At 34.4% G+C, this 24,317-nt stretch overlaps 2 protein-coding genes across 4 annotated transcripts; one reads left to right on the forward strand and one right to left on the reverse strand.

Moving 5' to 3' along the window:
* Positions 1–8,356: 8,356 nt before the first annotated feature.
* LOC127095372 (pyrophosphate-energized vacuolar membrane proton pump 1) lies at positions 8,357–12,084 on the reverse strand. Its single transcript, XM_051034076.1, has 9 exons — positions 12,049–12,084; positions 11,815–11,937; positions 11,554–11,724; positions 10,693–11,153; positions 10,495–10,581; positions 10,067–10,397; positions 9,557–9,967; positions 9,409–9,468; positions 8,357–8,733 (listed from the first exon to the last, which is right to left on the reverse strand). The coding sequence occupies exons 1-9, from the start codon at positions 12,082–12,084 to the stop codon at positions 8,569–8,571; spliced, it is 1,845 nt and encodes a 614-aa protein (XP_050890033.1). The 3' UTR covers positions 8,357–8,568.
* Positions 12,085–17,142: 5,058 nt separating this feature from the next.
* On the forward strand, positions 17,143–18,184 carry LOC127092502 (germin-like protein subfamily 1 member 7). 3 transcript variants are annotated; one of them, XM_051031392.1, is made up of 2 exons: positions 17,143–17,298; positions 17,384–18,184. In XM_051031392.1, the coding sequence occupies exons 1-2, from the start codon at positions 17,181–17,183 to the stop codon at positions 17,932–17,934; spliced, it is 669 nt and encodes a 222-aa protein (XP_050887349.1). In that variant the 5' UTR covers positions 17,143–17,180; the 3' UTR covers positions 17,935–18,184. The 3 variants fall into 3 exon arrangements, with proteins under 3 accessions (XP_050887349.1, XP_050887350.1, XP_050887351.1); XM_051031393.1 differs by having other exon boundaries at positions 17,143–17,295; XM_051031394.1 differs by having other exon boundaries at positions 17,163–17,295; positions 17,450–18,184.
* The last annotated feature ends 6,133 nt before the right edge of the window (positions 18,185–24,317 follow it).

Raw genomic sequence — 24,317 nt, forward strand, 5'->3', positions numbered from 1 at the left:
CATTGCATGACTTTTCTGGTTTCTTAATTGTAGGAATTTCACGTACCAGTTTATTTGAATTAAGATGCCCTAAGCTTTTGAAGTTAAAATGACCAAATCTTTTATGCCTCAACTCACTTTCCTTCACAACACTTGTTGCGCTAAGGCATTCAGAGTCTGCAATTTTAACATTCATCTTGAATGTTTTATTCCTTCCCTGTTCTGACTCCATAATCAACTTCTGATTACAGTTATACAGCTTCAAAAGATTGTTCTTCATGGTTACTGAGAATCCATTCTCAATTAGTTAACCTACACTCATCATATTGATCTTCATGCCAGGAATATACCAGACGTTCTGAATTAACGCAAATTTACCATTATTCAGAATTACTCTAACATTCCCCATTCCTTCAACATTCAGATACTTATCATCAACACATCTGATCTTGGTCCTCTTTCCAGAGTCAAAGTCAACCAACCATTTCTTATTTCCAGTAAGATGGTTTGAACAACCAGTGTCCATATACCACAAGTCTTCTAGAGACACGTTATCAAAATCAAAAGCCATTAATAGCACATATTTATCATCAGAACTTCTTGCTATATTCGCTTATTTTGATTTTCTCTCCTTGTTTGACCAATAATCTGCAGCGAAGTGGCTAAACTTCTTACAACTGTAACATTGAACTTTTCTCTTGTCATATTTCTCATTTCCCTTATGACTTCCAGAAGTTGAGGTTTCTGACTTCTGAGACCTACCATGTCTTTTCTTGGCTTCTGACCAAGACTTCTTCTGGTCTTTCTTGATAAAAGAAGCTTTCAGAGCTTGCTCTACCTCTCTCTCAGAGGTTCTTTCAGTCAGACACAACTCTTGCCCCTCTAGACTACTTTGCAGCTCTTCTATTCTCATGATGCTCAGATCCTTATAATGTTCAATTGCTACAATAATGTAATCAAACTGAGGAGTAAGAGATCAAGTACATTCTCAATTATACTTTCCTCAAAAATAGTTTCTCCACACGACTTCATCTCATTTGTGATCAGAGTCACTCTGGAGATGTAGTCAGGTACCTTCTCATTGTTCTTCATGTTCAGATTCTCATACCGCTTACGTAGAGACTGAAGCTTCACCTTCTTCACTGATACATCACCCTTATAGCACCGCATCAGTGTGTCCCACGCAGATTTCACTGTCGTCTAATTAACGATTTTCTCAAACACGTTCACATCCATACACTGATGGATGTAGAATAACACTTTCTGATCCTTCTTCCTCAGATCACGCTAAGCATTTCCCTGCACATCGATTGCATTTTTTGGTAGTGCAACTTGAACGTAACCATCATTGATGAGATCAAGAACATCTTGAGCTCCAAACAACATATGCATCTGAATCATCCAATGGTTCCAGTTCTTGCCATCGAACACTGGAAGCTTGGTACTCAGATTACCGTTTCCATTAATCTTCAACCTTGTGCAATACACTAAGATCTCACCTAAATACAGTGTTTCCCAATCCCGCAGAATCAATATATGTGATTTTGTTACGATTTTGAACAGAAATTCAATAAGAATTCTTCAAACAGAAATTAATCACACAACGCCTCACCGTTTCACTCATGTTTCTTGTGGTGTTTCCCCGTGGATATGAACTGGAGCTCTAGATACCAATTGTTGGTGCACAAGGTGATAAAGATGAACAATGAACAAGAGAGAGAAGAAAGAATAATAACAAACTTCCACTACTCATGAAATTGTTACAAAATAGTTGCACACAAAAATGCACACACACACACATACACACTGCAAAGGAATAAAAGTACAATTTATTCTCCACACACTTGCTTAAATACAAGTGCGACTTTAGGGAAATACTAAAATACCCTCTAACAAATTTTTTCTACAAGTTTCTCAAAATAGGAATTAATTCTAACAATGTTTTCTTCTTTATGCTTCGCACATCCTTTATGAATTCTAAACATATAGATTGTATGTGACCATTTGACAGTAATGCCACTTGACATGACTCATATCTCTTGGTATAAAACTTCTACCATATTGATCACCATAATTCTTTTCTTGCCCTCTTTTGGCTTCTAGTATCTCATTTTCTTTGGGATATTTATTAATACTCATCATTTGTTGATTCCCCTCCAATAAATTTACTACTTTATCTAATTTTAGTGCACTCTTCCATGCTAACATTGACTACACTAATGATTTGTAAGAGTTAGGTAGTGAAGTCCACAAAAGTAGCCCTTGATCTTTGTCTTTGATATCTTCTCATGCATTCATGATTCTAGATACCAACTCATTAAATTTATTAATATGGTCAAATACATTACTTGCATCTTCAATCTTCAATGAGTATAAATTTATTAATAAAAAATAACTTACACCAATCAATGTTGTACGAGCTTTATACTACTCATTGTCCGTATTTTGTTCTTTAATAGTTAGAACTTGTGTCAATGCTTCTAATAATTCTACTAATAATTCCTTCACTACTAGTTTATTTTACAAAGAATTACTTTGTAGACAAAACTAATAGTGAAGGAAGTGATAGTAGAAGAACTAGAAACATTGAACCAAGTTCTAACCATTAAATAGCAAGATATAAATAATGAGTTGCAAAAAACTCATAAAACATTGATATGTATAAGTTGTTTTCCAATATAACTTAATATCTCATATTATTATTTTCTAATTCAATTTGACAAGTTATCTAGTTAGTGAAGGGCTCGCAAAACACTTAAACCACATACGATATAATAAATTAATCTTCTATAACATATTGACTGAATGAAATAAAAGATGCAATGTACAAGGAATAATATTAACAACAACACAAACAACACTATTTATCAACAAAAACATCAATATACTTCATCAAAAATGCCTAAAATAACACAAGCAACAATATTTATCAACAAAAAACAGTCTACATTAACATAAATAAAATAACATACCTCAACAATAACTTAAACCCTTTACTTATCTAAATAAAAATAACAATATAAAAACTATAGTCTCATCTAAAAAAAACTATATGTTTCATGTATATTTTGGTCCAGAAAAACAAGAAATACAAGACAAATATTTTGAATAACAACAACATCAACTCATAAAATGTTTCACGAAGGTACCTTTCATTGAAAATATTCATAGAGAATGAATAGAAAGAAATGATCTACTTGTTTCGTCTTGCAAAAATTCTTAAAATATTTCCTTGAGAGATTGGGATAAGACAAGAGAAATTAGGGTTTTCTTTGAATGAAGTCTATTCAAAAGTGATATAAATTAGCTTTTATAGATAATACATTTCACCATGGTTGATATAAAGAACGGTGGTGTAATGACATTATATTTAATTACGATACTTAATATGGTTCACATATTTGATTTTTATTTATAAATAAAAATTAAGGGAATACACTCTTTTTTAACGAAAAAAATATAAAATTATAAGTGTGAAGATTCGAAGTGCTTTACATATCACAATAATTATTTAGATAAATCGGGATTAATATTTACAAATAAAAAATAAAAAGCATGTAATAAACATATATTACTTGAATTGATTAATGGGTGATAGTAATATGTTATTAAAAATATGTTTTTTTTATTGAAATATAATAAATTTCTCTGAAAAAGTTTCCAAACCAAATCAATTCTACTGATATTGATTTTATTGGCGGATTGTATTAAGCATTAAATCAAAAGATGCATGTGTGGAAAAAAGTTAAAGATTTCTAAAAGTGTTTGGATTATTTTTGCCGCCGGATCTTAAACCACTTTCATTTTGATGGAGACAAACTAACTACTCTAATTTTTTAAAGCAAAATATAAATCAAAATCCTTTAAATCAGTTATTTAATTTTTTTAATTTAGTTATTCTAATATTTACTTACATCAACAATCTTTGAAATATTGTTTTACAAAAAAATTCATGTAGTCATTATTTTTTCTACCTAACAAAAGTTAATGTGTTTAACTTATTCTATATATACAAACATTAATTCTTATGAATAATTTTTAGATTCGTCTTAAATAATTTTAAAATCATGTTCTAATCTTAATAACATATCTCTAATGAAAATAAACATAAATTTTTTAAAAATTCCATATCTTTTATTTCAATTGTAAAATAAATACAATAAATACTTTCAATAAACATGTCACCTCTATTTTCAAGATCAACATTTTTATTCTCTATATTTTCATTAATTGTCACGATTTCAAGAATTCTAATATCAACATTATCAAAAGGAATTTGTAGTTTTTATATAACAAAATTATAAGAGCCTCTGTTAGTGATTGTGTTGTTTCTTCAAGTATTTTTTTTTCTTACATTTTTCATATTCAAATTTTAAAAAAAATAGTCTTAGAGACAACTAAATTAGAAGACATAGAGGAAGAGTGAAAAAACAAAAAACTTCTTGATAAATTTTATAATGTTGAAGTTGAGTGATTAAATAAAATTAAGAAAAAATTAGTTATCAGTGAATAAAATCACAAAATTAAAAATTAAAAGATGAAACAATTAGAAAATAAGAAAAATTAGCAATTGACAAAAACTACTTCCACTACGCGAATGACAATTATAAATCAACTATTCAATCATATACACACAAATAGACTAGAATTAATTTTCAAATGAGACTACGTGTTAAAGATCTACTTGCCTTTGCACAACCTGACTGTATTGATTTTTTGTATTCTATAATTCTGTATATTGTTCAAGATTTAATAACAAATTAAAGCATATATATTTAATTGAACACCCACGAGAGTTTAAGAGTTTAATGAGTACATGTCCATATGTTTAATTGATTGTTTATATAAAATCATACTGACACTACTTCCTAGTTGTTAGAATGAATTTGAACCATAAAAAAAGAGATTTTACACACTATGCATGTGATATTGATTATTATTCATTTGAAACTTTTTATGATTTGTTCATGCTCCCATGGTTAGTTACATTATGTAGAAGTTAGTTAGATCTTTTAACTAACTTTCTCAACTCACTATAATTAACTCAACCTATCACTACTTGTTATCATCATAGCTCCATTTTATTACTCCAATACCCCCCAAAATAAAATCATGGTTGGATCAAGGGTGCAACTTTGATTATAAACTTGAACTCTTGAAACACGACATGAGAAAATGGTTTGGTGAAAGCATCATTAATTTTCACTATTCCTGGTATATGTTGTATCACGAGTTTGTTAATTGCTATTTTTCACGCACAAAATGGATGTCGAGCTCAATGTGCTTAGTTTTTGCATGAAGAACCAAATTGTGTGACACCGTGACCGCACTGATATTGTTACAAAGTAGAGGCGGGACTTAATATTCAACAAGGAGTTATGTGAGCAGAGATTCAATCCACAATAGCTCAAAATTGGTGTGAGCTAGTGCACGATATTATGCCTTAATGCTTGAGCGTAATACCAATGATATCTTCTTGGATCTCCATGAGATGAGGTTAGGCCTAAGATACACACATGAACCTGATGTTGATCGTCTATCATCCGAGTCACTTGCCCAATCTGATTCACTATAAGCTCTAAGATACATTTTTTGCCTGGATTTAGAAGAAGACCATGATGTGCAGTGCCACTTAGATATCAAAGGATGCACCTGACTATACTCCAATGTGATTCTAATGACTGAGCCATAAATTGCCACACTTTATTGACACTGAAAATGATGTCAGATCGTGTTAAGGTCACATATTAGAGAGCACAAATAGTTGATTTGTACAGGGTAGGATCAGGGATGACATATGTGTCATGCTTACTCAACTTGCAATGGCTGAACATTGGCGTGTTGACACAATTAGTACTTATCATGTTTGCCTTGACCAACAATTCTTTGATGTATTTGGTTTGTGTGAGAATGATATCTTCATTTTGCTGCTCATGTATTTCAATACCAAGGAAGTACTTTGGCTTCCCAAGTCTATTGAGAGAAAATTTATGATGAAGCTTGGAAATCAGGTCATGAATAAGCTTGAAAGATGTGTCTATGATAAAGATTTCATCTTTATAAACTACATAATACAAAATGATGCTTTGATGTTGATAAATGAAGAGTGAATGACAACATTTGTTTGAGGTAAACCCAAAATGAATGAGGCCCTGATGGAGTTTTTCATACAAAACCTAGGGGTTTATTTAAGACCATAAATTGCTTTATTCAACTTTCACATTGGGGAGTTATTTGTGTCCATAAGCCCAAGTGGTTGTTACATATACACTTCCTCTTGAATATCACCATTCAAGAAAGCATTATTGATGTCTATCTATTGGATTTCCCACTTGAATGTGAGAGCTAAGAACATGATGACACTAATGGTGGTAGGCTTGACCACAAGTGAGAAGGTCTCATGAAAGTCAAATCCTTATCGTTGATGGAAACCTTTGGCAACAAGTCTTGCCTTGTACTTGTTAATGGCGTCGTTTGTATTTTCTTTGACTTTGAAGACCCACTTATACCCAATTTATTTCCTGTGAGGTGGAAGATAAATGAGAGTCTAGGTTCCATTCTTGAGAAGGGAATTGTATTCATTTTACATAGCATTTAACCATTTAGATTGTGCCAAAGCTTGTTTGGTATTCGTAGGTTCTGAGTGCACAAGGAAGGCTTTTGGTTTGGAATTTCCGATTTTGGCTCTAGTTAGCATTGAGTGATTATTGACAAGGAGAGTAAGATTAGAGGGTTGGCTATGAAATGAAGGTGATAAAGATTCTGTAGAATGAGATATGTATTAGGATATAAAAGTTGAACCATCATGAGATGCCTTGTTGGACAAGTCATTTGTAGAGCTAGGACAATGATGTATATGTGCAGAGCTAGAGTCTCTGTTGATAGTGTTTGTGTCTAGTTTCCTAGGATGAGATTTCTCACTTGATTCTTTGTGATGACCAATGGATAAAGATGCTCCATGGTTGTGACCACTTGGTAATGTCTGATCAGTGGAATTTAGCACTGACTGAGCCTGCTGAACATCTGAAGGCTCATGTTAAATACTATCTTCTATGTGAATGAACTCAAATAATGACTCATAGAAAGTAACATTTTATGTGGGACCTGGAAATTGTAGCAGGGGATTAGCATATGAAGGTACATGTAGAGGAGTAATGTGTTGATCATGAGTTGAGACTCTAGTGTCAAGTTCAGTTTGTAACATAGCTCTGAAAGAGTTTAAATGCATTGAGAGCATCACTTGTCTACTTCAAGAAGTATAACTAAGTGTACCTTGTATGAGCATCAATAAAGGAGACATAATAATAGTATCCACCTCTATATAGAGATGGTGAAGCCCCCCATAGATCTGTATGGATTAGTTCGAAAGCAATATTATATTTTGTATGAGTTAAAGGAGCACGAAGCTAGCGTATGAGACTTGCCTAAACAAAAAGCATGACAAAAAATTTCAAATTTCTTAATATTCACATTAATATTACACAACTCAAGAACATGATCGTCTACTTTAGGATGTGCATGCCCTAACTTATAATGCCAAATTACATTGTTTTGGAAGTTGTGGCTTTACTATCAAGCCTAAGGCTAGCATTTTTATTATTAACAAAGGAATGCAAAATTTGAAAACTATTGGAAGTAGAACTGTGTGAGGGTTCAAAAGTGATATTGTTGGAGCATTACAATCCACTTGCATCAGGAAAACCTTCAAGAAATACCAAATTAGATGCATGTGGTTTAGCAAACCATTTGTTTGAATGAAACTCAAAGTAGACTTTGTATCTCTTGCAAACTTAGAGACTGGTATAAGGTTTTTAGTGATGCTTGCGACATGTAAAAGATTGTTCAACATAAGTTGAGATTTAGGAATACACGTATGAATATTTTAAAATTTTTAAAAATAAAAGGTTATATGATGGGATGCACATGACACTACTAGAAAAACTGTTATTAGCGTCGGCCATTTACAGACGCTAACGGTGAAAAAACAGACACTAATATGTGGTTAGCGTCGGTTTAGCGTCGGTGTCGGGCCTTGAATAAAAGTTGCGAAGCTACTGTGTAACGTCGGCTAAAGATACACCGAGGCTACGTAGCCTCGGGGAGACGGAGGCTAAAGCGGACACTAATTGAACCGACGCTATGTTGTTTCAAAACCATGAAAAGTCAATATTATGTTTAGCGTTGGCCTCTCCGACTCTAAAGTCAACAAAAAAAGTCAACAGATAGCGTCCGTGTCACCGACCCTAAAGTCAACATAGAAAAGTCTATAATAATATTTAGCCTTGCATACACCGACTCTAAAGTCAACAAAAAAGGACAATAACGGGTTGCAACATGACAACCTCACTCGAACAAATTTTTTCAATCCACAATATCATATTTATGGTAAAACATTTGGAAACAATTTTAAACATTCGTGAAAGTAACTACAAAAGTTCTACCCACATTAACTTTCAAAAAACATACACAAAAAGTAATCACATCCGAGATTAATTCGTTCTACTAAAAGTACAAGATCAATCTTCATCTAATGATTGATCATCCAAATCGTCATCATAATGATGAGAATGTGATACAAAAGTTGAAGTGTCAAATTTCTTCATCATAAATTCCTTCCAAGCATTCATCTCCCTCTCCATCCTTTGTGCAGTCTCGGTAGCAGCTTTTGCAGCCTCGGTAGCAGCTCGCATTGCTTCGTGAAGTTGCTTTTGAATGTGAAGGTGTGCCTAAATTGATTAAAGACGTGGGATGTTCCTTACAAAATAAACCAATTGAAGAATGGAAAGTGTCGTTAGATAATCTTAAACATTAGTTAATATATTTATCCATATAAAGTGACAATGCATTAGTTAATATATACAGTAATTATAAAAGTACAGGCTCACTTTATCATAAAAGTACAGTAATTATATACATTAGTTAATATATATCTATCCATATAAAAGCAGCAACAACAGCACAGCAGGAATTTCATTTTCAACAGAACTTTCCTTTTCAAACTGATAGCAGGAATTTCAAACTGATATCAAACAGCACAACAGGAATTTCATTTTCAACAGAACTTTCCTTTTCAAACTGATAGCAGTCCTGACTGTAGAATTACAACTTTCTATGGTCACTCTAAGCATGTTGATAAACATAGGACTTGTGCTATTATATCTAACTTACATTAGACTATAAAAATGGATAACTAGATCCTTTTTGGAGAGTTTAATTTGATTAAGTATGCTTCTGAAAAATAAAGGGGTAAACATATATATTTTAAAACTACTAATATGTTTAACGATACTATAATTAATATCAACCTCCAAATAAGGTGGAGTCAGAGAGCTAAAAGCTCTTGGTTGATGGAAGGAGATAGAAACTCCAAATACTTCTATCAAAAATAGTATCATACAGCTCAATCTATTTAGTAAAATAGTATTTTACCTCGATGTACTTCTTGGCATTGTCCCAAGCACCGCCAGTGTTGGATGCAGAGATGGCAATCTGTAATCAACACAACAACCACATTGCATCATGAATTAATATTGATTGTATTACAAGCAGCAGACAGTGGGTACCAAACATTAATTACCTGTACACCAGAAACCAATGATCCGGCAAGGACACCAGAAAGTGTTTCAACACCAAAAAAGATCCCAACAATAAGGGGTGTTAGCATAACAAGGGCACCAGGTGGGATCATTTCTTTAATGGAAGCGTCGGTGGAGATTGTCACACATGTGGCATAGTCAGGTTTCGCAGTTCCCTCCATCAATCCAGGAATCGTGTTGAATTGCCTGCGAACTTCCTCAACCATCTTCAATGCTGCACTTCCGACACTCTTCATGGTCATGGCAGAAAACCAGTAAGGGAGCATGGCGCCCACAATCAGACCAATGAAAACCTTGGGAGTCAGGACATCGACGGTTGTAACACCAGCACGGCTCACAAAGGCACCAAAAAGGGCCAAAGACACAAGGGCGGCAGAACCAATAGCAAACCCCTACAACATAGTTACAACATACATCAAGAACTTAACTAGAATAATAAAATATATTGAACTAGGTGAAAAGAAAAGAAAAAAAAAAGAGGAAAACTGAACCTTTCCAATGGCAGCAGTTGTGTTTCCTGCAGCATCAAGAGCATCGGTTCTCTCACGAATTCTGTGACTCATTCCAGCCATCTCAGCAATACCTCCGGCATTGTCACTGATTGGACCATATGCATCGATGGCTAATCCGGTTGCTATAGTACTCAACATTCCAAGTGCATCAACAGCAACACCATACATAGCAACAAAACTGAAACTTCCAAAAATACTAATTGCAATGGAAAAAATTGGAATGATAACAGACTTGTATCCCAAGGCAAGACCAAAGATAACATTGGTAGCAGCACCAGTCCTGCAGGAATCAGCAACATCTTGCACAGGGCTGCAAAATTCAGAAAGAAAATGTAACTCCTGTTAATATTTAATCAATTAGATGAATGAAGATGAAAATGCAAAATATGATTCAGAATTGCTTTTACCTGTATGCATTGCTGGTATAGTATTCAGTAACAAATCCAATGATAAGCCCTGCCCAAAGACCAACAGAAACACACAAGAATAGCTGCCTGCAAAGCCAAAATCAATCCAGTAAGTACTAAGACTGTTCAAAATTTATGATTCAAATCATTATTTCGTAAATAGACTGAAACCCTAACAATAAGTGTTATGAAACTAACCAGTTCTTGACAACTTTCTGCTCTCCAAAATTGAAGATGGTGAAGGTAGATGGGAGTGCTATCCAACTAACAATTGCAATTCCAACAGTCATCAGTATTGTTGAAATAACAAGCTGTTTTTTCAATGCTGGCTCAATTTCCTTTACAAGTTTGATCTCAAAAAAGTCGGTTGCAAATAAGGTGGTGAGCAAACAAACAAGGAGGCCCACAGAACTGATGATGAGAGGGAACAACATGGCAGTGAACTCATGATTTATCCCAAAAGAAGAGATGGAAGCAACAACAAGGGCAGCACAAGATGCCTCTGCATATGAACCAAATAGATCGGATCCCATACCGGCAATATCACCAACATTATCACCAACATTATCAGCAATAACCTGAATACACAAGAGTTCAAGGAGACATAAGCAAAAAACTAAATAAACAAAAAACCAAAAGCAATATAAAAAACAGCAAAACTAGAAAGAGAAACTAGAAAGAAAAGAAAATTTAGTTTTGCTTCACCCTTTTGTTTCTATTTGAACCCTCATTCACGTCACATCACGCTTATCTTCATCAATGCCCTCTATCTGCTTCACTAGTAGAGCAATCAAAAATCTCTTCAAGTACGATCCATTTTCTATAAGGCAAATAATTAACTCGTCAACCACTGAAAATTAAAACATATATTAGACAAAAATGAATGGCTGATAAGTTCCTAATGGGTATTAGGAGAAAATCAGATAACTTCCTAATGGGTATTAGGAGAGAATAGAATACATGCATTCCAAGGGATTTTTATTTTATTTTCAGTGGTTCAAAAATTAAACATGACGATATACACCATTCACAATTAACAGCCGATTTCTTGATACATACCTCTACGTATCCATCTCCAAAGTTGATGCCATTTCCAAAATAGGTGCGAGAGATATGATGGTTAAGGGATGCTGAGTTGAACTGTGTCAATACAAATACTTTGTTGATCCCGCTGTTGATGCAGTTGCTCATTGGAATGTCTATAAGCCTGTAGCATCCACCAACAGGAACCTGAAAAATGTAAACAATACTATGTATCATTACCGAATGAAACAATTCTCGAATTTTGAGTCAACAAAAACAATGGTTTGGTTAACTCACAGCTGGTGTAGCAGCTCGTTTGGTAAGAGGAAAAAGTTGAACACCAGAACCTCCTCCCAGTATGATGGAAACAACATTTTTAGGGTTGGCTTTTCTTCTCAAAAAAGACGGAACTTGAAATGTCTGAAGTTGTCACACATAAATACGAATCCAAGAATCATTTACCAAATAATGACATAAAATTTAGCTGCAGAATCTAAGGACCTAAGCCTTGAGTGTCATATTGATCAATACCATAACATTTGGATCACCCAAAATTGATTTTAACATGTTCGGTTGCTCTCATGTAGAACTGATTTTTCTTTCTATAACATACTGTAAAACATACTGTAAATCACTGTAAAACATACTGTAAATCATGTAGAACTGATTTTTCTTTCTTAACACAGCTCAACTCACTTTTGCAACAATTTATCTAAAACATACTGTAAATCACTTTTAGCCAGAATTACTTTTACAGAATCAATTCAATCAAAATCAATTTTCTTCACGGCAGAACCAAATACACAGACGAACTTTAAACTAAATTTGATTAATTCAAATTAGTGGAAACATACAAACATACCCGTAACCAAAACACAGAGACAAAAGGTTGAATAAACTATTTCTTCAACTGTATTCCATAGCATTTGAGAACGTCTGTACATAAAAATTCATGGATAGTAAATTGAATATGGAATCAAATCATGTATATACCGAGAAATAAAAATTAAAAAGGGAATAAGCATGTAGTCCGTTATGTGAGGAATTGAATTGGAACCTGGAGTAATCAGAGAGGGGGATGAAGAATATGAATCAGAATCGGAAGACTAGCGATGATGCTTGCGACGTCGTTTGGTGTGGGAGTGAGACTTGGTTTTTTTTCGGTTCTTAACGGAGTCCTTGTCGCGGTCTCGGCGATTACGGTGGTGACGCCTGCGACGGTGAGAGGAAGAATCGGAAGAGAGAGAGGAAGAATCAGATTAGGGTTTTCGTTTTGTGAAATGAAATGGAGGGAGAGTGAAAAATGACGAGGGAAAAGGAAAGAGGGAAATAAGCTGATTTTTGGTACGAAATAGAAAATTCCATAGAGTCCGCCAAGCGGACTCTAATTAATAAATAAAATACTTAAACCTTAAATATATATATATATTATAGATAAATCAATGGAAATTGTATATGTTATAAGAATAGAGTCGGCTCAGCGGACTCTAAGTAAATAAATACTAATTAAAAAATAATGCTACTAGATAGAGTCGGTCTCACCGACTCTAAATAAATTAATCAAACATTCTTCAAATATAAAATAACAAGTAGTGTCGGTTTTGCCGACACTGATAAAAAAAATAACTTGTCTTACAAGTGTACCTAGATAGAGTCCGTTAGTGTAGGCTTAGCCGACACTAATAGTGTCCGTGTCGGTGGCCGACTATAAACTAGGAGGCTAAAATGACTTATTCTAGTAGTGTGAGTCTACAAACCAGACTTAAGATTTGAGGCCTTGTGGGAATTGAAGGACATCCTGTCGAGCTAAATGTATAGTTTCTTGAGTGGAATTATGACCTTGGCCTTGTTCTTGCACATGAGCTTGATCATTTCTATTTTAAGTGGATACATGTGCCTAAGTCTTGCTTGGAGCAGGTATAAAATATTCATCGAATTTATGTCAACACTATGAATGTATCGCAATATTTTTTTGCAAAGTTGACAGGTCGGCATGTTTCCTATAGTGTTACTTTGTCTGCCTCGACCTTTGCCTTTGAAGCCACAAGATCGACCCCTATGTTGCTGAAACATGCCAGATCCAATTACATTTTTGACTAAGAAATTGTTAGGGACAACTTGGGCTATGTTAGTTGTTGTACTTGGAGTTGTGAGCTATTATATACACTTCTCCATTTAAGTTTCTTGCACATAGATTAAGGCTTCAACCTCATAGATGTTTGTAGGTTCCACTTTTCCATAAATCATCATGAAGAATATGTTATATTTTTTGGGTAAACCCTGAAGTATGTCATCAAATTGATCTCTATCAGAGATTGGATCTCCAATGGCAAGTAATGAATTTGCAATAGCTCAAATTCGAATAACATATTTTGAAATGGATTGGCTACCTTTCTTGATAGTTTTCAACTCAGCTCTTAGTTGATGAACTCTTGCCTTCATTTGCGAGTAAAAGTGCTTGTTCACTTTATCCCATACTTCATATGCATGCTTATGTGATAGAGCCCTTGGTATGACCGATTCAGAAATGGTGGAGAGTAACAAAGTGAATATAGTTTTATCTTGGACAATTCAAGATTCATACTCTATAGAAATAATGTTTGATAATATTTCACTATCTATTTTGAAGATGGATGGTATATGTGGATTCACCGTAATTTTGTGAAGTTTATGTGATAAAATCACACCTTCTACCTGTTCATTTCATAGGAGAAAATTATTTTCTTGGAGCTTGATGGAAATCTTTGGTGCAAACATGTTTCCCGAGTTTGAGTACTCCAGTGTAAGTGTTGTTGCTTGTGAAGAATTGAGTATATCATGTTTATCTTGCAACATGATTTCTTAAACCTCCATAGAAGCTTATCTAAATCTTGCTTGTGACATTGATTCTACAACAAACAACCGGAAGATGCAACACCTCTAACATGTGGTGCAATTCATAGGATTTTGGTGCGAGATCAAGAAGATGACGATGGACTTGCAAGCGGAAGAATTCCCCTTAGGATCTGATACCATGTTAGAATGAACTTGAACCATAGAGAAAGTGATTTCGCACACTCTACATGTGATAGTGGTTATTGTTCATTAACTTCTACAATGCATGAAGCTTGCTATTTATAGTTTGTTCATGCACTCATGGTTAGTTACATTGTGTAAAAGTTAGTTATATATTTTAACTAACTTTCTCAACTCATATAACTTACTCAACCCATCTGAACTTGTTATCATCATACCTCCATTTCATTACTCCGATACTTCCAAACTTAGATTAATAATTGAAAAGTTGATTTCTAAATGTCAAACAATGTTTATTCTAGAGAGAGAGATTTTTGATGGAATGGTTGTGGTTAATGAAATTATTGACCTTGCTAAAAGAAGAAAAGCTCAATGCCTAATGTTTAAAGTATATTTTGAAAAAGCATATGACTATGTAGACTAGAAGTATTTAGAATATATGTTTAGTAAAACGGGATTCAGGAAAAATGGATTAAATGGACAAGAGCATGCATTTTCAACAATCATTTGTCATTTTTCGTAAATGGAAGTCTAATAGAGGAATTCATAGATGGACGTGGTCTTCGTGAAATAGATTCATTAGCACTGTTTTTATTTTTTATAATAGTTGAAGGAAGGGTTAACACGATTATGCCAAAAGTGATTCAAATTGGAGAATACTCAAGATATCAAGTAAAAGGGGGACTAAAGTTTGACATTCTACAATTTACAGATGATACAATCTTATTTTAGGAAGTCATAACGAAGAAACTTTGGAACATTAAAACAATTCTTAGAAGATTTGAGCTTGTATCTGGAATGCACATTAATTTCTATAAGAGTCATTTGTATGGGATAAACATCAAGGAAATTCTAATGTGGGTTACATCATCGTTCTTACATTTTTGTATGGAATTTTTCCTTGTAGTGTTATAATTGCAAAATTCCTCTCATAGGGCGATGCCTTTACACCTCCCAAGGAGAGATGAAGGGTGAATGTTGTCCAAAGGGAGGTATTGCCTCACCCTGTTGTCTTCCTCGCCCCTACGTGAGAAATGTGGGATAAGACGCTTTATGGGACAGAGAGAAAGTCAAGGTCATTAACTGACACACGTCTCCTTTGGAAATATGAGTTCAATTGTCCACTATTGACTAAGTGGGTGGTGACTCTTTTCGAGAAAATCCCAGGTCCTAGGCCTCAAAAACCTCTATAAATACATCCTTCTCTTAAGGACATGAAGACAAACTCTAAGTCATACACACTCTATAACTAAAAGAGCGTCACACTCATTACCACAAACAACCTAACTGTCCGCCTATAATCATAGTAGTGTCGGTCACCAGTAGTGTCGGTCACCAACAAGGTCTTTCACCTCAAGTGAGTTGCTCCTTTAAATAGCCTTAAACACCACCGTACAAGACTTCTCGCCGCTATAAGCAAATCTTCACCATAAAAACTTGTTATATACCTACTAAGGCCTCTAGATCTCCCTACCCTTGCAAGGGGGACACACATCTATACTTTTTTTACCAATACAATTCCATTCAAGTTTCTAGCGATGTTGGTTGGAGTAAATTCCAGGAGATGTGATATGTGGATTTCGCTGATAGAGAAGATAGAAAAAAATTGTCACCAGAAATAGTAACCATTATTTGTGGATGGTCGTGTGACCCTTATAAATGTGGTACTCAATAGTATACAATTATATTATTTATCCTTCCCCAAAGCCTAAAAAAAGATTTTTCATGCTATAACCACTATTTAGAGAAAGTTTTGTGGAATTGATTGTCCGGACCAAAGGAAGATCAATTGGGTTATGTGGGAAACTACTTGCAAAAAGAAAGATGAAGAAGGATTAAGGTTAAAAGATGTGAAAATATTCAACAAAACCCTATTAAACAAGGGGAAGTTTCGGTGCATTAACGATGAAGATGCTCTATGATATGATTTATTATCATTCATGTATGACCCTTTATCCCAAAAACTTATACAGGGATGTAATTTCTATTAGAAAAAAAAAAAACTCATTTTGTTGTGTGTGATGTAAAACTCCTTTTACTGCCATTAATATATTTTGCTCATAAAAAAAAAATAGAATTTAGAATTTTGTCGTAAATTAAATAAAGTCTAACTAAAAATTATTTTATTCACAATTTAAACTTGAGTTATTCTGAATAATTTGTCTTTACTTAACAACTTTAATCTTTAACAGACCGGCTCCCATGAAAAAAGTAATAATACCAATTAATTAAGCACTAGTAGTGGGTACAATACTCAGTCAAAAAAATGTAGTAGGTACAAAATGATAGTGCAAGGTAATACCCAAATATGTCATATAGTTGATTTTCAGCATTTAATTACTCTAATCTTTTGACAAACATGTATGATGCTAAAGATTGTTTCCTCCACAAAATTATCGAAAGCACTTCCTTTAAAATTACAAGAATTAAAATAAGAAAATAGTCTTTTATATTAGGATTCTTAACTCAAAAAATTTATTAGAATTAATACTAATAATTTTTTTTAAAAATCTAATGCTTTAAAATAAGATTTATAATTAGAAACATTTCCCTCCTCAAATGTTGCTTATAGCTATAAATAGCTGCTTAATTAGCTAGCTTTCCACACAACAAAACTCAATTCTATTAAACACTCAAACATACACAAAATGAAACTTTTCTATTTTCTCATTGCTTTCTTGGCTTCTGCATCCTCTATTGCTTTTGCCTATGACCCTAGCCCCCTCCAAGACTTCTGTGTTGCAATCAATGATACCAAAACTGGTGGTATAATATATATTTTTTCTTCATTTTTTCAGCTTTTATAGTAATTATTATAAATTTATTGAGATTTGTATTTTCAATATTACAGTTTTCGTGAATGGAAAATTTTGCAAAGACCCTAAGCTTGCAAATGCTGAAGATTTCTTCCTTCAAGGATTAGGACCTGGAAACACCTCCAATCCACTCGGTTCGAAAGTGACTGCAGCTTCCGTTAACGAAATATTAGGACTTAACACACTAGGTATATCTTTGGCTCGCATCGATTTTGCACCCAAAGGTTTAAATCCACCTCACACACACCCTCGAGGAACCGAGATTCTTGTAGTTGTGGAAGGTACACTTTATGTAGGTTTCGTAACCTCCAATCAAAACAATAACACTCTCATCACGAAAGTGTTGAACAAAGGCGATGTATTTGTGTTTCCAATCGGTCTCATTCACTTTCAGTTGAATGTGGGTTATAGCGACGCGGTTGCTATTGCTGGACTTAGTAGCCAAAACCCTGGAGTGATTACGATCGCAAATGCGGTGTTTGGATCTAAACCACCAATTTCCTTGGAGGTTCTCACCAAAGCCTTTCAGGTGGAGGAGAATGTAATCGATTATCTTCAAAAGCAATTCTGGTACAACAATAACTAAATAATAATGTGAGAACGTATGTGTATGATTTCCTTAAGTTTGTCTCATGCTTAGTCTTCATAATATTTACTAATATAGGAAATAATGTGCATGAGGAAGTGTAATATGGTTGTTTTGCTTTGTGTGTCCTTTGACTTGTTTGATATATCATACAAGTATAATAAATGAATGTATTGTTTTTTATAATGTAAAGTTGAATAATAATTAAAAAAAATCGTATATTTGAAATATTAATATATGGTGCAGTATTGAATTTGGTTTTGATGGTTAACTAAGACACAATAACAGATTAATATTTAGTCGATATAAAGTCTTCCACACTTGTAGGAACCTTGACGATCAACAACAAATATAATATGGCAAATCGAATAAATAAAGGGAAAAAACACTTATATTTTAACGTGGAAAACGGATGGTTGCAGTATTCAACGTCAAAAGTATGTATTTGTTTATCGTATCTACATAGACTGATGCGATATTAAATGTCGTTCAATAGTTGATATAGTTTAAGTGAAAAATTATCAAGTTGTTTGTTTGCATAAAGTACGTAATGTAAAAACGGAAGTGAAGTTTCAAATATGAGACAGCTTGTTGAGATTGGGATTCAACCACTGATTACACATGTATTCTTCTGATCAGTTATACAATAATTAGTTGTTTGATCAATATTATCACGTATCGTTTGTCGACAGTGTTTATGTCTAAACTCCTGACAAGAATTCAACCGTATTAATTAATCGACGATCGCTCAGCCTATTAAGCAATACGATAACATTAAGATTTGATACTCTTGTGAATGTTAAACCTAAATCTATGTCTAGAGTTTAACATCTATCAGATGACTATCCTAGATCAAGATTCAAATATTATTTCTCAATAACGGTTCGAATCTATAAGTTAAACAAGTAAACAAGGATAACATCAATATCAATAAACGGCTAATTCATATACAACATCATGATCATAATAAATACATGTGTTACTTATGGATTATATCCAATCCTAACCGGAAATGTATTTAGCTACTCATGGTAGCTTTGATGACAAATGAGAATAAAGAAAGATGGATGACCATCAATGGAGATTTCCCGAAGATTGACGTGTATCCAGTTTATATTGTTCAAGTCTACTCTTCTCTCTGTCTCTTTCTCTCTACTAAGCAATTTATCTCAAACTCTTCAAGAATCTCTCAATGAAATGTTTACGAAACTATATATAGTGGTCATGTCCTACTGCTCTCGTCTGGCGAGAAACCTTTCCTCACTCTGAAGTATCTACCAGCTCAGCATTTCAAATCATTGTGTCTCGCTAGGCAAGAAAAAGGCTCGCTTGGCGAGCTTTCTTGCTACAGCCTCGCATGGTGACAATGAAATATTTTGATTCTCACTACGCCAAAAACTGGAATAGACAGCGCACCTTAGAGGGCGCTTTATTACAAAAGCGCACTCTAAAGTGAAGCGAAAAAATAAGGAGCGAACAACTGGAATAGACAGCGCACTTTAGAGGGCGCTTTTGTAATAAAGCGCCCTCTAAGGTGAAGCGAAAAAATAAGGAGGAGATAGAGGGACAACAATACAGGGCGCTTTTTAGAAAGCGCCATCTAAGGTTACCCTTAGAGGGCGCTTTTAAAAAAGCGCTCTATAAGTCCATGTGCATTTCCAGTTTATAAAGCACTTTTGGAAAGCCTTAGAGAGCGCTTTCATAAGCGCCCTCTTAGGCCCCCTTTAGAGGGCGCTTTTTTTCCACAAGCGCCCTCTAAGGTCCCCTTTAGTAAACATTAAAATTATAACATACTGCGCGTTTTGTTATTTCACTCTCTGTTATTTTCGTTCTTTTTCACATTAGGGTTCTCACTGCTACGATTTTCGCTACTTCTAAGGCGTTCTCCTTCCACCTCTGTTAGATCTACGATGTTTCCTCCTTCTATTAATTCGTTGTTAGTTGTTCGATTTTGACACCATAGGTATTTTTCTAATCTTCATATTACTTGGTTTCTCTTCTGACGTTCGATATTGTTCATTTTTGGTTTCATTTTTCTTGGTTCATACATTTATTGAGTATTCTTAACAATAATTATTGTGTTGCAATTCTAGCAATGGAGACTAGGCATTATGGGTTAAATTTCACCAACTGTTCCATTTGTTTCTCGATGTAGAAAAAGGAGGCAGCAATATCTAAAACACCTTCTACCAATCAAAGGTACACTATGCAGCTTATGAGTGTATTTATTCTAGCACACATAGCGTAGCTAGTAACTTAAGAAGTTTAGGTATGGATGTTATTTGATAGAGTAAATTAGAGTCGACTATTCTTCTGTTAGCTTTCAGTTAGACCATTATACAATTCTACATATATATTTTCTAGTCAATGTTTATCTTTTGTAAAAACTATATGATGATATATAACTATGCTACAAATTAGTGCATACCACTAATGCTTAATGCATGGTTCATACATTCTCATGCTATTGAAGTCAGAGATATCTGAAAATGTTGAGAAACTAACTCAATAAACCAAAATTGTTTTGGTTTTGGGTTGTTGTAGGAGACATGAATGCCCTGCACAGAGACTAACTCAATAAAGCGAAATTGTTTTGTCTCATCCCATTTTTGGTTTCTCTTCTGAAATTGTTTTTTGTTTATTCTAATTAGTAATGGATAATACATGGATGTCTTCCAATCGATTGTCGAGAGAGTACGAGAATGGGGTATCAGAGTTCGTTAAGTTTGCCGTTGCGCACGCCGAAGACCCCAGTAGAATGATATGTCCTTGCTTGGGTTGTTGTTATGGGAAACGGGTTGACGCAGTTCAGTTGACATCGCATCTAATGAGGCATGGAATTGATCGAAGTTATACATGTTGGAATTTGCATGGTGAGAAAAGTAATGAGAATGTTGAACCGGGGGATAGTACGACCTATGCCTCAAACTATAGTGGCGCAGATACATACGATTGTGATCGAGTTGAAGAGATTGCAGAAGCACTTGAAGGAGATCTTAAGGATTGTCCCGAAATGTTTGAGAGGTTGGTAAGTGATGCAGAGAAACCTTTGTATGATGGTTGCACTAAATTCACAAGATTGTCTGCGGTATTAAAGTTGTACAACTTAAAGGCGGGCAATGGATGGTCGAATAAAAGTTTCACAGAGTTATTAGCCCTTTTGAAAGATATGCTTCCTGAGGATAATGTTCTTCCCAATCGAACATATGAGACCAAAAAGATGTTGTGCTCTATTGGCATGAGCTATGATAAGATACATGCATGTCCAAACGATTGCGTTTTGTTTCGAAATGAGTATGCATCGTTAAATGAGTGTCCTAAATGCGGTGTCTCGCGATATAAGAACAAGTTGTCTCCAGCAAAAGTCTTATGGTATTTTCCTATTATTCCGAGATTTAGACGCATGTTTCGTAGTGAAACTGATTCAAGACACTTGACCTGGCATGCAGATGAAAGAATTATAGATGGAAAGTATCGACATCCGGCAGATTCACCACAGTGGTTGAAAATTGATAATGATTATCCTGAATTTGGAGAAGAATCAAGAAACCTTCGCTTGGCATTATCTACTGATGGAATGAACCCACACGGTATCCAGGGTATCTCACACAGTACATGACCTGTGATTATTATGATTTATAACCTACCTCCATGGCTATGTATGAAGCGTAAGTACATGATGTTGTCTATGTTGATTTCTGGACCTAAACAACCAGGGAATGACATAGACATGTACTTGAAGCCCTTAATCGAAGATTTAAAGATTTTGTGGGAGACCGGTGTGGAGGTTTATGATGGATATAGGAAAGAAAGTTTCAACTTGAGGGCGATGTTGTTTGGCACAATTAATGATTTTCCAGCATACGGAAATCTACCAGGGTATAGCATAAAAGGTCAATGTGCGTGTCCTATTTGTGAAGATAAAACAGATTGGAAGCGCTTGGAGTTTGGTCAGAAGAATGTCTTTCTCGGTCATCGGAGATTCTTAAATTCAAATCATCACTACCGTGGATGGAGAAAGGCGTTCAATGGAGAGACAGAACAAGGCAGAGCTCCACCTATATTGACGGGTGATCAAATTTTTGAAAAGGTGAAAGATTTGGATACTCAGTTTGGCAAGCCTTTTGCCCACACACTTGTTAAAAGTGGGTGGAAGAAGAAGTCAGTTTTTTTTGAATTGTCGTATTGGAAGTCCTTGTATGTGAGACATTTTCTTGATGTTATGCATATTGAAAAAAATGTATTTGAAAGTGTTATTGGCACGTTACTCAATATACAAGGAAAGTCTAAGGATGGCCTTAAGGCAAGAAAGGACTTGATAGCGATGGGAATAAGAACTGAATTAGGACCCTTGAAGAAAGGAAAACGAACATATCTACCGCCTGCTGCTTATACTCTATCTAGAAAGGAGAAAAAAACATTGTGTAAGTTTCTAAGTGAAGTTAAAGTTCCAGAAGGATACTCTTCAGATATTAGAAGACTTGTGTCTATGAAAGACCTCAAGTTAAAGAGTTTAAAGACCCATGATTGCCATGTTATAATGGAACATTTTCTCCCAATAGGTATACGTTCTATTCTTCCAGAAAAAGTAAGAAGCTCTATAACTAAGTTGTGTTCTTTCTTCAAGTCAATTTGCAGTAAGGTGGTCGATCCCGCGATCTTACCAATGTTGCAAAAAGAAATCGTTATTACTTTGTGTGAGCTTGAAATGTTTTTTCCTCCATCATTTTTTGACATAATGGTACATCTAGTTGTTCATCTTGTGAAAGAGACACAATTGTGTGGACCAGCTTATATGAGATGGATGTACCCTGTTGAACGTTATATGAAAATATTAAAAGGGTACGTGAAGAACCGAAGTCGACCAGAAGGTTGTATGGTTGAAAGATACATTGTTGAAGAAGCGATTGAGTTTTGTACTAAATATTTGTCTAATGTTCAGTCAATCGGACTCCCCAAGTCTCAGCTTGTCGAAAAGAAAGAAGGAAAAAATCTAATTGGAAATAAAATCGTGGCAGTATCAAGGGTCGAACGGGATCAAGTGCATTTGTATGTTCTGCACAATGAGAATGAGGTTGAGCCGTATGTTGAAATTCACAAGGATGTTCTCCGAGGTTTAAATCCCAATAGAAATGAAAATTGGATAGTACGAGAGCACAATCGATGTTTTATACATTGGTTTAAGGATCATATTTATTCAAAGTATTATTCAGATCCCGCTTCAATAACAGAAAGGTTGAGATGCTTAGCATATGGTCCAAGTTTCCATGTTTTTTCTTATAGCGCATACGCGATTAATGGATACACATTTTATACCAAAGAACAAGATGATAAAAGTACTATGCAGAATAGTGGTGTCACCGTGGTAGCTGAAGCAATGCACATATCAAGTGTGAAGGACTTAAACCCCAAATTTGCAAATCTGTCGTATTTTGGTGTTATCGAGCGCATTTGGGTGTTTGATTATGAGAAGTTTCAGATTCCTATATTTGGTTGCAAGTGGGTTGAAAATAATAACGGCATTCGAATGGATAAGTCAGGATTTTTGCAAGTGGATCTTAATAGGGTGGGATACAAAGATGAGTCTTTTATTCTAGCCTCTCAAGCTAGACAAGTGTTCTATGTCAATGATCCGAAAAGTACGAAATGGTCTATAGTTCTTTTTTCCATCAAAGTAATTGATGAAAACACTGGAGATCAAGGTGATATTGATGTTGAGATTGAATCGTTTACCAGAAATGATCAAGATGAGAATATTATATCAAATGATTCATATATTAGAAATGATCATAATGAGGGTATTTGGATCAATCCAACCGTCCGTGTTGTTAAGAGACATGTAGAACATATTCCAACCAAGAAAAGAAAGAGAACTTAGTGAAAAAGATACAGGTCAAATGATTTTAATTGTTTTCTTTATTACATGTAAAATGGCTTTTATTACAGCAAATCGAGTCAGTTGCATAAAAAAAAAGGTATAAACACAATTATATGATATTTATGCATAGAAAATGTTAATTCTTGATCTTATACTTCACCTAACTAATTTTATGATATTTTAGGTTCATGCTATTGATATTGAACAAAAAGAGGTTGTTGCTAAGAAGACTGCGGCTAGCAAAAAAACATACATCTCAGAGATGCTTTTGCTACTTAGTTTTATTTCTTTTTAAGTTATGAATTGGTTGTATATTTAGAATCTTTAGAAGTTAAACGATTATATATCAGTGGATTGTTGTATATGTATGGATTGTTGTATATAAGGCTTGTTGAATGCAATGTGTGAAAAAGGGCTTCAAATTATACAGTTTTAGGTGTACTGCTTCAATATACATGTTGTCTAAAATAAATAAAAAAATATAGCGCTTTTTAAAAAAAAAAAT

The sequence above is a fragment of the Lathyrus oleraceus genome, chromosome 6 (assembly GCF_024323335.1).
Source record: "Lathyrus oleraceus cultivar Zhongwan6 chromosome 6, CAAS_Psat_ZW6_1.0, whole genome shotgun sequence".
NCBI classification, from domain to species: Eukaryota; Viridiplantae; Streptophyta; class Magnoliopsida; order Fabales; family Fabaceae; genus Lathyrus; species Lathyrus oleraceus.